The sequence below is a fragment of the Balaenoptera musculus genome, chromosome 2 (assembly GCF_009873245.2).
Source record: "Balaenoptera musculus isolate JJ_BM4_2016_0621 chromosome 2, mBalMus1.pri.v3, whole genome shotgun sequence".
Taxonomy (NCBI): Eukaryota; Metazoa; Chordata; class Mammalia; order Artiodactyla; family Balaenopteridae; genus Balaenoptera; species Balaenoptera musculus.
Window position 1 is genome coordinate 41,931,016 of NC_045786.1, and position 12,600 is coordinate 41,943,615.

Genomic DNA, 12,600 nt, shown 5'->3' on the forward strand with positions numbered 1-12,600 from the left:
TTTGGCTTACTGTGACTTCTGAGTAAGACTTAAACTCAAGATATTTTAATTGTGCTCCTAAGAGTATTTCCTGTTCTGAACTTTATAGAAAGTATCTTCATCATCAACTACCTTTCTACTGAAGACTACACACGTGGCAATGACTTAAGACCACGTCACAATTCTTTGGTTCCACAAGGAGGGATGGGGCTTTGGGGGTTCTCAGAATGGAAGCAAAATGGCTATATCACTGTATGAAAGAGGCAAGGAGGGAATGTAGATTTATACTGGCTGAATGGAAATATTTAAACAGAGGTACTACTCTTTTTAATTCCTACATGGTTCACATATTACCAAATACTTCCATTCTTCATGCTTCTTTTGGTAAATGTTACTTTTCAGTTTCCTAAACTGAAATTGGGGCGTTTCTGGCAATTCTTAGATCTTGGAAGGGCCAAGTACATTGTGAAAGCAATAAAGAACTATAAAGCTGGAGAGCACATCAAAGGTTCCCTGAACCTATCCCTACTTTCTAATGAATATTTATACCACGTGTGTTACAACAAGGTTATCACCAAGGAAGCATCACTGCATTTCAGACAAGCACTTCTCAGGAAGAATTCATCTCTCTGTGAACTTCTAGAGCACCTTAAAGGCACCTATGGCACGTCTCACACACTGCAGCCACAGATTGTGATTATGCCTGTACGTGCTTTCTTTATTTAACTAAACTGCGGACAAAGACAATATCTAACCTCTTTCCACTTCCCTACATATTCAATGCAATACCTTGAGAGGGAAAGGCATTCATCTAAAGTTTACTAAATGAATGAATAAAGGAAATCAAAGCCACAGACTACATCACAAAGTTGAGCAGCCTAATAGGCCCAAAATATCAGAAATCAGTACCTCTGAAACCTTTTCTGGATAAACAATTCCATACACAGCGTGCACCTTTTCTCTTATGGTGGCCAACCAGCAAGGCATCTTCTTAAAATACACAATCAAAATCTCAGAAATCTATAACTGTCCCAATTATGTGCGTCACTGAGAAGGACCTAAGCCTTTCTCCACAGATCAAATGATGTTTTTCTTTTAGTTTTTCTACTATGGAAGCTTCTTCTCTTAAGAGGAGAAAACAAGCAGCCATAAAGTCATGTTTATGTCAGTAAGATGAACATAGAACTTGGGGTCAGAAGCAGTACACTAGTTTTCCTGAGAGGTCGCCTACTGGGGGCCCTTCCAAGTCCACTGGCAGAAATAACGGTTACACCCAAGCCTGAGTTTCTGACACGGAATGCACATATCTTCACCCCCACAAAAGACAATCCTCCTTTAAAATGAAACTTGGGAAGCCACTTGAGGTAAACAGTGTAAAAATAATACACCATTCCTTAGAAACATCCCTCCTCCCAGGGGCTATATAGGAACTTAGAGAGAAGAATTTACCATTTATCTAGCTGAAATATATCTATTCATAAGCCACCCTAAGTTTGTCTATATATTTTAACACTTACCAGACTGTGTCTTATTGGTTTAGTAATTGTCTCTTCCCACTGGAATATGAATTTGAATGTGCAGACAGGCCTATTTTCATTTTAGCATTTCTAAGGTCTAGCACAGAGTTCAAGAACATTTGTTGAATGAAGTACTGAATAAATCAGTGCACCCTCACAGTAAACACAAACTGACATGGTAATTTAAATAAGTAACACTATGGCCTGATACAGTTGGTAACTTCTTCCAAGATCATTTTAACCATCACCTATTTAAAATCATTCATCCATCGAGTCTTAACAGTGGGTCTGATAATTCTGAGTTAGTTTAAAATGAGATAGAGTTACACCCTACTGCTTATAAAACGTCTAGTACATGCTGGACACTATACTAACTCTAGTTAGTACAAATAACTCTTGAAGTTGGCATCATTATCCCAAATTTATAGATGAGGAAACTGAGCCTCTAAACAAATGGATCAAAGTGGCAGATCAAGGGCCATAACTGGGATTAAAACCGTGGTTTACTGGGCTCCATAATCTTTCCACTGTGCTTGGCTACTAACCTTGGCTGTCAATATAATGAGATAAGAATGAACAAAAGTGAGATAAGGAGTGTAACAAATGGGCCAAAAGAGTGATAAGAATCACATTTGGTTCTTTTGTCCCAACAGGAGGAAAAAAGAAAAGGCACACACACGCCTCCTCCAAAATGCACATATGACCTATGATTAAGCAGTTCTTTGAGAGAAAGAAGTGGATTGTTAATCAAAGTTAAGACTGCAGAGCAAAACACCCTGGAAAATGTTCAAAGAAAAAGTGATCAGTAAGAACTGGCCATTAAAGAAAGTGTGATTTTAAAAAGTCCTGCGCGGTTGCCCTTTTACTCCAATACAGTAAGATATACACCCCAACATTCATGAACTTATTCCTATCATTTTAGAATCACACGCTGGTTAAAAATTAAGAACCTGAAGAAACATTAGAGATTACCTAACCATTATACAAGTGGGAAAATGGAGATCAGAGAAATTAAATAATTTCCTCAAGGTCACTGAAAAATGTATAGCTATATACAATGGTATACTACTACTCAGCCATGAAAAAGAACGGATTTTTGCCATTTGCAATAATATGGATGAACTTGGAAGGTATTACGCTAAGTGAAGCAAGTCCAACAGAGAAAGACAAATACTGTATGATATCGCTTATACGTGGAATCTAAGAAAGTAAAACAAACTAGTGAATATAACAAAACAGAAAGAGACTCACAGATAAAAAGAACAAACTAGTGGTCACCATGGGGGAGAAAGAAGGAGGGAAGGGCAAGATAGGGTCTGGGGATTAAGAGGGACAAACTACTATGTATAAAATAAATAAGTTACAAGGATATATACAACAGAGGGAATATAGCCAATATTTTTTAGTAACTATATATGGAACATAACCTTGAAAAATTGTGAATCACTGCTAAACAGCTGAAACATATAATACTGTACATCATCTATACCTCAGTTTTTTAAAAAAAGGAAAAAATGTATAGTTAGATCATTAAATTATACTCTTACAGATATTTTTACATTAAGGTTGTAGTTTTTCCACTTACGGCTTTATGATCTGGGCTTCTTTAAGGCACTTCTTTTTTGCAACTATCTTCTCTAGAAGAACACTTGGAGAATTTCTTGTTGACCCCATTTCAGAAGAGACATCCAGAGTGTCTCCAAAGATTCTGTATGAAACAGCTGAGGAGTATGTTTCCCCGTGACTGAAGCTAGCTCTAGATTTGGACCCAAAAAGGAAAATTGGCAGCGGGGGGTGGGCGCGGTGCTAGTTCTCTTACATGCCAAATATACGCAGAGGAGACTTACTGGCGACATGAAGAGGTCACTCTGCTTTTTCCTAGATGACACGTATACCACAAAACTATATATATGTAAATATGATAGCAGAGACATTTTTAAAAAGACCTTTTTTAAAATTGAAAACTTAAGAGGGTAGGATGTGTGAGTCATTTTGAATATCAGTGCTACGACCTGTCCAGTTAGTTACCAGATAGCCTGAGAGCTGCCATATTTTCCTATGGCAGGTGTGCATGAAGGGTGTGAAGAGCCACACAAAACGAAAACTTTTTTGAAGAGATTCCTGGACTAGGGATGGAAATGCAAGCTCGCCCCCTTGAGACAAGAGGAAGGAAACACAGAAAATAATCAAACTACAGGGAGAATTCAAGATTTTAACCAGAAATAGTCCAACACTGCCCTTACCACAACCTTGAAGAAACAAATATTAATACTGTTGTAAAAATAACTAAGAATGGAAATTCAGTTAATTTAATGTTTGGCTGTGTCGTTTTTTTTTTTTTTTTAATAAATTTATTTATTTATTTGTTTATTTTTGGCGGCCTTGGGTCCTCGTTGCTGCATGCGGGCTTTCTCTAGTTGCGGCGAGCGGGGACTACTCTTCATTGGGGTGCGCAGGCTTCTCATTGCAGTGGCTTCTCTTGTTGCGGAGCACGGGCTCTAGGTACTCGGGATTCAGTAGTTGTGGCTCGCGGGCTCTAGAGCACAGGCTCAGTAGTTGTGGCGCACAGGCTTAGCTGCTCCGCGGCACGTGGGATCTTCCCGGACCAGGGCTCGAACCCGTGTCCCCTGCATTGGCAGGTGGATTCTTAACCACTGTGCCACCAGGGAAGCCCCGTGTAGGTATTTTTTTAAAAAGGGAGCATGGTTCTGATTGGGGAGTGTGTGTTAAATGAAGAGTAGACTTTCCCAGTAACCTAATACTCAACATATGGGATTTTATAGTTGTGCTTGAACATATCTGTTCTTGAGTGTTTGGCTGCCAGGACCATTGGCATCCTGACAAGATATACCTGGCTTGCTGAATTAACTCTTCCATATGGCTAATGAGCTTTTGCAATGATCATTTGGAAAAGGAATTATTACAGAAATACCTTAAGGAACAGATACCCCAGGGAAGCAAGCTCCTTCCTAATGAACTTGGCCACATGTTGAAAAGATTCATAGAGGACATGGAGTATGCTGGTTTGCAGCACTGGGGCAGGGAAGTAGGAGTCAGAATTCCTTCCTGGCCACCATGGAGCATTTTCTCAAGGTGAATGGTCCCTGAAGGCTTTCTGTTCTGGACTCAAGTATCGAATGTCACGTCTACACCCAGTCATATCATTCTTTAGGAAATAAATGGCAGGTTTGGAAAATCTTAGTAATTTGTGCATCAAATGCAAACTCTCTGGACAAATACCATCTTGATGGTACTTAGCTACAGCTAAACAAATTATAATAAGAACATGAGACTTATTTTAAAGTGAATCAGCTTAGATCCTAAAACAGCCAAAGGAATTTCTCCAACTATCACCGAAAGCACAAGAGTATAATGCAATGGTTTTAGAATCTTAGGGTGTGTAGGCATCACTCAGGGGTACTTGTTTAAAATGCAAAAACCCATCCAAGTGAACTGAATTCCCCAGAAGTATACCCTCAGGATGACTTTTCTGGAAACCACAGTATAGCAGAAACATCACGGACACAGAAATGAGGTTCTAGTCTAGTGTACAGAATTAACTAGTTGTAAAATGAGGCAAGTTGCTTAACTTTCCAGAAACCATTTTTTTCCTCCTATAAAGCAAAGGTATTAGACTTCAGATAATCTTTAAGCTTCACTCAAATTCTAAAGGTCTCAGAAGTAAAACAAGCACCATGTTTCCCAGCTTAAATTAACATTTGATGCTATTCCTGACGCTTTTTTAACAACGTTCAAGAAGCAGAACCTGAGGCGTGACTGTTTTAGGAACCACCATATGCCACTGGTTACACAAATGAGTAAAAAGGATACTGGAATCTAAAGTTATAAAACTAATTAATAATAATAATGCTAAGTGCTACTTATTGCATGTCAGGCTCTAAGTACTTGATATATATTAACTCACTGAGGGGAAAAAAAAAGGACTACAGGAGGTAATCTGAGAACCTTGAAACCAGGAATGTATATAAGAAGGGATAATGTTGAATATTAAATTGTAACTAGTATTAAGACTTTGGCAATACTTAATAACAACCATGACTATAAAATGCTGATAAAATGACTAATGCGAATGGACCATATTGTGTATAAAACCTGGCCTTTGGAATTGTGAACAATTTTCGATTCAGTGAAGAAGTATCTGTTAGGACCACGTATCATGTATCAAGACACCTGTAGCATTTAACACATACATGTGTTTTCTCTGAGGATATAAGCAAGCACTATTCTTGATACTGCCTAATTCCTTTATGAACCTATGCTCTAGGTTTTCAAGACAGTAGCAAAGCGTAAGACACACAGTTTTTTCCCGTTTTACATTTGGAAAAGGATGATTCAGTGAAACAATGAGTCAATGAAGCAATGACTGGCTTATTCCCAAGGCCAACAAAGAGACTGGGCATGTGTCTGAAAGATCAAATTAAATAATGCTAAACAAATGCCACTCCACCCTCGACTACAATCACTAGCTCAAGTAACCCTTTTCAGACTTCAAACCCAGACTCCAGAAGGTTAAGGCTAGAAGACGAATAGAGTAAGGAAGCTGAGCCCTGGAGAGACTAAGTCAAAAAGCAAATTCAGGAGAAACACAGAATCGGAACTCTCCACCTTCCTACGTGCAGTTTAATAACCAGAGCTTTCACGGCAAGCTGAAACAATTTAGAAAAGAAAAAAATTCTACTTGCTTTCTCTTTCTTTTCATCCACTGAAGCACAAGTATTCTCTAGGCCAGGAGCCCACAAACTACCACCACTAGGCCACCGCTTGTTTTTGTACAGCCCGTAAAAAAAAACCTAAGAGTAGATTTTACATTTTTTAATGATTGAAAAAAATTCAGAAAAGAATATTTCAAAATATTAAATTACTTCATGATATGAAATTCAAATTTCTATAAAGTTTTATTGGAACACAGTCACACTCTTGTTTACATGCAGCCTGTGGCTGCTTTCACACTATAACATCAAAGTTGATTAGTTGTTACAGAAACTGTATGTTCCACATACCCTAAAATATTTACTCTCTGTCCTTTACCAAAATCGTTTGGGAACTTCTCAATGAATATAGCATGTGAAAAGTTAAATGGGAAAAAAGAGAAAATGGGGCATTGGAAAGATCAAATTGTGTGTCCATGCTTTCTCCTTTCAATCCATAGCAAGTAAGGCAAGGCTGGCAGAGCAACAGGGAGGGGAGGTCAGTGGTCAGATTTCACGTCACTTTAAGAATGCCGTGAACACAAAACGCTCCACTGTGTAGACCTGAAAATCTTCATGAACTAAAAATTCCATTCACGTATGCTTTCTCTAACTACGCTAAGTGAAGGCAGACACAAAGCACAGATAACCCCTAGCAACAGACAACCCCTAGCAACAGACAAATTACATGGTTCTCACATATTGATGCTCCTTACAATATACCCCACAGTCACAGAGCCTGGGGTTAAGAGTCAGGGAGGAAAGCACCCCACTGGGCAAGTCCTAGGTTAGAACCAAACTACAAGCTCCCATTCTAGCAGGCTCTGACCTTGAGGTAGCCATGTGACTCTCTGAGGGTGTAATTCTTTTATCTGTAAAATGAGGCTTGATGACCAACCAGAGGAATATTACCTCTCTCAACTCCTACAACTGGAGGAAAAATGAGAAGAGGAAAGAGACAAGGAGAGGAGGAACTTTCTTTTAAAAAAACAGTGTTTTGTTTTCTTTTTTATAATAGTCAAGATACAGTCAGGACAGAGATATCCTCATGGGAAAGCAAAAGGTCTACGGCCAAGCATCAGGCTGCACTCAAGGACACGAATTAGCAAGACTTCAGAGGGAAGACTAAGAAGCAGAGGCATTTGAATTCAAGGATGTGAGTTTGTTCCTTTCCTTTTTTAGGGGCTCCTGGAAACAAAGACACATGTACCCATGCAGGGTGTGTTCTCTTTTCTTTCCCCAGGGGCAAAAGCAACATTTGTCTGTATAATGCCTGCTGTACTAGCAGCCAGCCACCCAGGCATGAGTCATGAATGCTATCTGTAATAAGGGGTGGGTGAAAACAGTCAGCACCTCCCGACCACTGTACTCCAATAAAATGAAGCTTGTTTATCACAGTCTATACACTTGAAACAGTTTGGGAGGGTATAGTTCTGTTTCTGTACTGGGGTAACTTTATGAAAAAATACTTAGCCCTCTGAACAGCAAACACAGTGCACCCTCAAGTCTAGACAAGGAAGGCTCATTTTCCCACGGGCAATACGATTTAGGCCAGTAACTCGATTTTTCAGCTTCCAAAAGGTGTTCTTTTTTTTAAAACAAGTGTGGAATCTAAAGCTTAGAACCCTGTTTCTCTCAACAAGTTTAAGTTCTCTTGTTTTACAAGTTAATAGCTTTAAACAAGAAGAACAATAATCTCAAGACCCTGAAGAAAACCATTTTTGAAAACTTAGTATTAAATATAAAATTACCATATGGGTCAGCACACCCATTACTAAGTATATGAAAACATATGTCCACACAAACTTATACACAAATGTTCACAGAAGTTATTATTCACAATAGCGAAAAAGTAGAAACAATCCAAATGCACGTGTGGTATATCCATACAACAGGATATTACTTGGCAATACAAAGAAATGAAATACTGATCAATGTTACAACATGAATGAACCTTGAAACGTTACACTAAGTGAAAGAAACCAGTCACCGAAGGCCACATATTCTATAACTGCATTTATGTGAAGTTCCGGAATGGGCAAACCCATAGAGACAGAAAGGAGATTAGTGACTGTTAGCTGAGGGGGGTGGGAGTGAACTGCTAATGAACATGGGGTTTCTTTTCAGCATGATGACAACGTTACAAAATTAGATGGTGGTGACAGTCTTAAGACTTTGTAAATATATTAAAAACTACTAAACTGCGCACTTTACTTGAATGAGTGAATTTTACGGTTATGTGAACTATGTCTCAAAAGAGCTATTGTGAAAACCTAGTGAACTTTTTTTTCCATCATTAAAAATGACATACTTCATATTTTAGTCAGTATTGAGCTTTAAGTTAAAATCTCATTTTTGCTATCAGTTTCTATATAAAGAAAGAAGAGTCAGGTTTAAGAAGGGTTAATAGATCCCCTTTTCCGGTAATTCCCATTTTGTGACATGTTAAACCTCATGACAAATTGCAAAGTCTTGTGCTCACAGGAAAAGCGTTTTGCATTATAATCTCCAAGGGATCCCTGCAGGAGGGTCCATTCTAAAACTATGCTATGCAAAAGCTTCACTGCAACATGTCCACATTTGTATATGAGGGAACAAGGGAGAAAGGGAAAAAAATCCTACTGTGAATCAAAAAAATCCCCCAAACAAGGCCATAAATCAGACACAGCAGAGCAGGCTAAACACACTTTGTGCTCATACAGACTTACCGCCTGGGTCTTCGGGCCTTGTTTCACCTCCGGCGTAGAAGCTATGTTTCCTACAGCCACCTCTTCAGAAACTGAACTCTCCTTGGTATTACTCAGAAAATCCACTTCATCTTCAGCTTTCGTGTCTGGCATTTCTGAAGAGAACAAGGTGGTTACAAAGTGCATTTGAAAAATTGATTCCTGGGCCTTACTATTTACACAACATGCTCCAGGTTTCATGTGTTTTGTTTGCCTTTCCCTTTGTGTTAAATAGAAAGTATTACTTTGGAGCGGGTGTCATTTCTGACCTTGTGCTGAGCTAGTCCCTCATCACCTGGTTGTATGGTTTTCTCCAGCTTCTGTGTGGGTTTGTAGCTAAGGTAAGACCCAGTTCAATGTCCACTGAACTTCCATTTTCACTACTGACTTTTTCAATGACAATTTGATGAGTGTGGTGCTGACTTGCACATGGAAAAGAAAACTGACAAGCTTTAAGGGAACAGATTAATAGCTAAAGCTAGTAGCCCATCCTGACCATTATCAAAGAGGCAAGAGATGTATTTGTACAGGACAAAAAGGAAAGAGCTGCTGAGAATGAGATAAAGCCTTTGGGAAGAGTCTTCCTTTAAAAACATACTACATACACTCACCTACCCATCACAGCAATTGATAAGACTGAACTATTCTTAATAAATTAGTTTTTGTTTTAACTTTTATTTCTTCCCAAACCAAAACATAATTACACACTATCAACAGCAATTCCTTTTCTGAAGAAAAAGTTTTTTCATGTTTTCTTTAGAATTATGCTCAACAGACCAAACAGTAGTGGTTTTGTTACACGACTACCATATGGTCAAGCTAATACAGCAAGGAAGTGATAAAATGATGCCTGAGGCAACTTTAGGCTTCGACACTTCACTAAAGGGGACTGATGGTTGAACAGTCCAAATTCACCTTGATAATCCAAATACAAATGGAACTATCATCTCGATTTCATTTGGAAAATTTTCTGTGGTTGTTATTAATCTAGTCACACTACTACTCTGGCAGAGAAAAATGTTCCCTACACCAGAGGGCACAGAAGCTTCCTTCACCAAAGAATAAATTATATTATATTGTATTATGTATTTTATAATTATACAAATAAAATATATTAAGATTTTATTCTAATAGCACACTGTGAGAGTGTATACCTTTATACACTGTGACATATATAAAGGTCTACTTTAGATTTAGAAAGTGACATTCCCATAAATGAACAGTTGTAAGTCTCCTTTCTTTGCCCTAATTTTTTAATTACCTAATCTTACTAGTAATTAAAAAAATGGGCAAACACGTTTCCTTGCCCAAAGAACCAAAATCTTTCTTACATTTCATAAAATGTGATTAAAGTTAAAAAAAAAAAAAAAAACTGACTAAGCAACCCCCTTAGAAGTATTCCTTGATCAAAACATTTCTGAGTAAGATAGGGTTGTTTTTTGTTTTTTGGTTTTTTTGGAGGGGGGCTGTTGATGATTTTTATTTTATTTATTTGGGGATGTGATTTCTGACACATCCTTACTATCCTACATCCATCAACTGAAAATATGTATCTTGGCAAGTAGCAACCAGTCACAGCGGTAAACAGAGATGAGTGAGACCTGTGGGGTGTTGGCAGCCCCCTCGGGACTGGCCTGGCTCAGTTATGCAAAACTAACTTCCCAAAGCACTGCGGCCAATGCTCCTGATGGGTAAAGGGCCACGTCTCCGCACTCTAACTGGAAGTTTTGTGTTTTCCTCATCTCAATTTCTATTTGGCTTTGTCAACAGCAGTATATAAAAGCAAAAGCCAATGCCATGTGGCTCCTTCCAAATCAGCAGTTAAACCGATGTCTCCTCACTTATAAAACAGTATGGTTAAATTCATAAATGGCATGTAAACTTCCTAGGAAATACCCTTTGGTCTGAGATCACACTCAGGTGCTTTTTCTCTAGGGCAATGTGACCAGGGACTTTCTCCAATCCTGGCTATTTTCTGAAAAAAGCACCAATTTCTTCATCACTGGTTACTTCTCTCTGTCCTTTGAGGCCATGAGCCTGGAGCACATATGACTCCTCTGGATAGCAGAATAAGTAACTCACCCCCCCCCCCCCCCACACACACACCAAAATCCTAAGCCCAGAGACACTGCTGAAACTTGATTTTCGTCTCATTTTCCTTCCTAAAGCCTTAAAATCTTAAACATAATTTCTTAGCACCTTTACTATCTTTGTGTGCTATTAAAAATCAAAGTCTGAAAAAAAAAATCAAAGTCAGCTTGGTTTCTACCTTTTCTCATAAGGTACTATAGACACAAACCTTACATAGTTTGTACTTGCTTGGGTTAAATTCTGACTACTGAGCCAGAAAGAGAAATAATTCCAGCCCATGTGGCTAAGGACGCAGCACCCAAATGAAAACAACATAGCCAGGCATCAGCTTACAGCCACTCCCGTTCTTCTGAAATGTCAACCTGCCAGGGCCCCCAAAATAGACTTGCTGTTGTGCCTTCTTTTAAAAATTAGAGACCTTCTCACTGAAATTCTGAGATTGTTAGTGATAGAAATTTGTTGGTTGCTAACAATCCAAGACACTTTAATAAAACAAAAAGTGTGAAATCACCAAAAATACTACCTCAGGTTTCTTAAATCCCTCAACTGGAAAAATAGATTATAAATGGTTAAACACCCTCTATCAGGGAAAATGACCACTGTGTTTAAATTGCTCTTTTTCTAAAGCCACTTCTCTCCTTATTCTATTTGTTCATTTCTATTCATGCCCCACCCCCAAATTCTTAACACCTACTACAGTAAAGGGGTTTTCAAAAATTAGAAAGAACGGCAAGAACAATCAAACAATAAAAACAAAACAGGCTTCTTACCTACGAGAGCCTGGGGGCAAGCATGGAGATAGGTCCTCTGTCTATACCTGGTAACAGGTGGTGGTCGCAAAGTGTGAATCAAACTGACCTCGAACGACTTCCGGAGTCAAAACCGAGTCCGACTCCAGTTTGAACTTCAGCCTCAACCCCCAACAAGGAGTTTTATTCAGATCGTTTCTTTCCACAGAACACCAGTGGTTTCTCTTTGCTCTCTCTGGACATGGTTAGCCACAGACGGAACGGGCTGGTGCTGTGTGAGCAATCTGCTTGCTGCAGCTGCTTCACCAAGATAAGGAGACACAACGTCTGCCCTGTGACAGCAGCTCAGCAGACTAGGCTCTGGCGGAAATCCTGTATCCTATCCCCTGCACTTCGCAGGGTCCTCAATTCCCAGACTGCTGCCCAAGAGCAACAGGCAATGGAACTGGAGGTCTGCTCCTCAGGCAGGAAAAGGAGGGAGTTCCCTTCCCACAGCCTCCACCAATGACCTAATACCACCATTTGGGATGCTGGGCCATCAGCTTACAACGATACTTAGAGCTGTTTGTGAAACCACTCTGACCAAATTTGCTCAGGACACAGACTAGGATGATAGGGAAAGAAAGGAGTTTCAGGTTTGTAAATAAAACACACTTTTTCAGCACTGTTTGTTATGGTTCTCGAGAAAAAGGACTAAGCCATGTGAACAAAAACATCTGCTAAATTCCTTTATCATTTTAGAGCACCTGGGATCTAGGCACTGTTTTCCAGGTTAGGAAAGTCGTGACTGCTCCAGTGCGACAGATAGAGCATTTATAGGCTTTAAGCA

The 12,600-nt window shown here is 39.1% G+C and overlaps 1 protein-coding gene across 8 annotated transcripts in view; it reads right to left on the reverse strand.

Moving 5' to 3' along the window:
* AKAP13 (A-kinase anchoring protein 13) overlaps positions 1-12,600 on the reverse strand; it is a 344,813-nt gene that overhangs the window by 148,354 nt on the left and 183,859 nt on the right. For all 8 annotated transcript variants that reach the window (XM_036844174.1, XM_036844173.1, XM_036844172.1 and 5 more), the window contains one exon: positions 8,914-9,047. In XM_036844174.1, the coding sequence (XP_036700069.1) occupies positions 8,914-9,047 (134 nt within the window). The remainder of the gene's footprint in view (positions 1-8,913; positions 9,048-12,600) is intronic.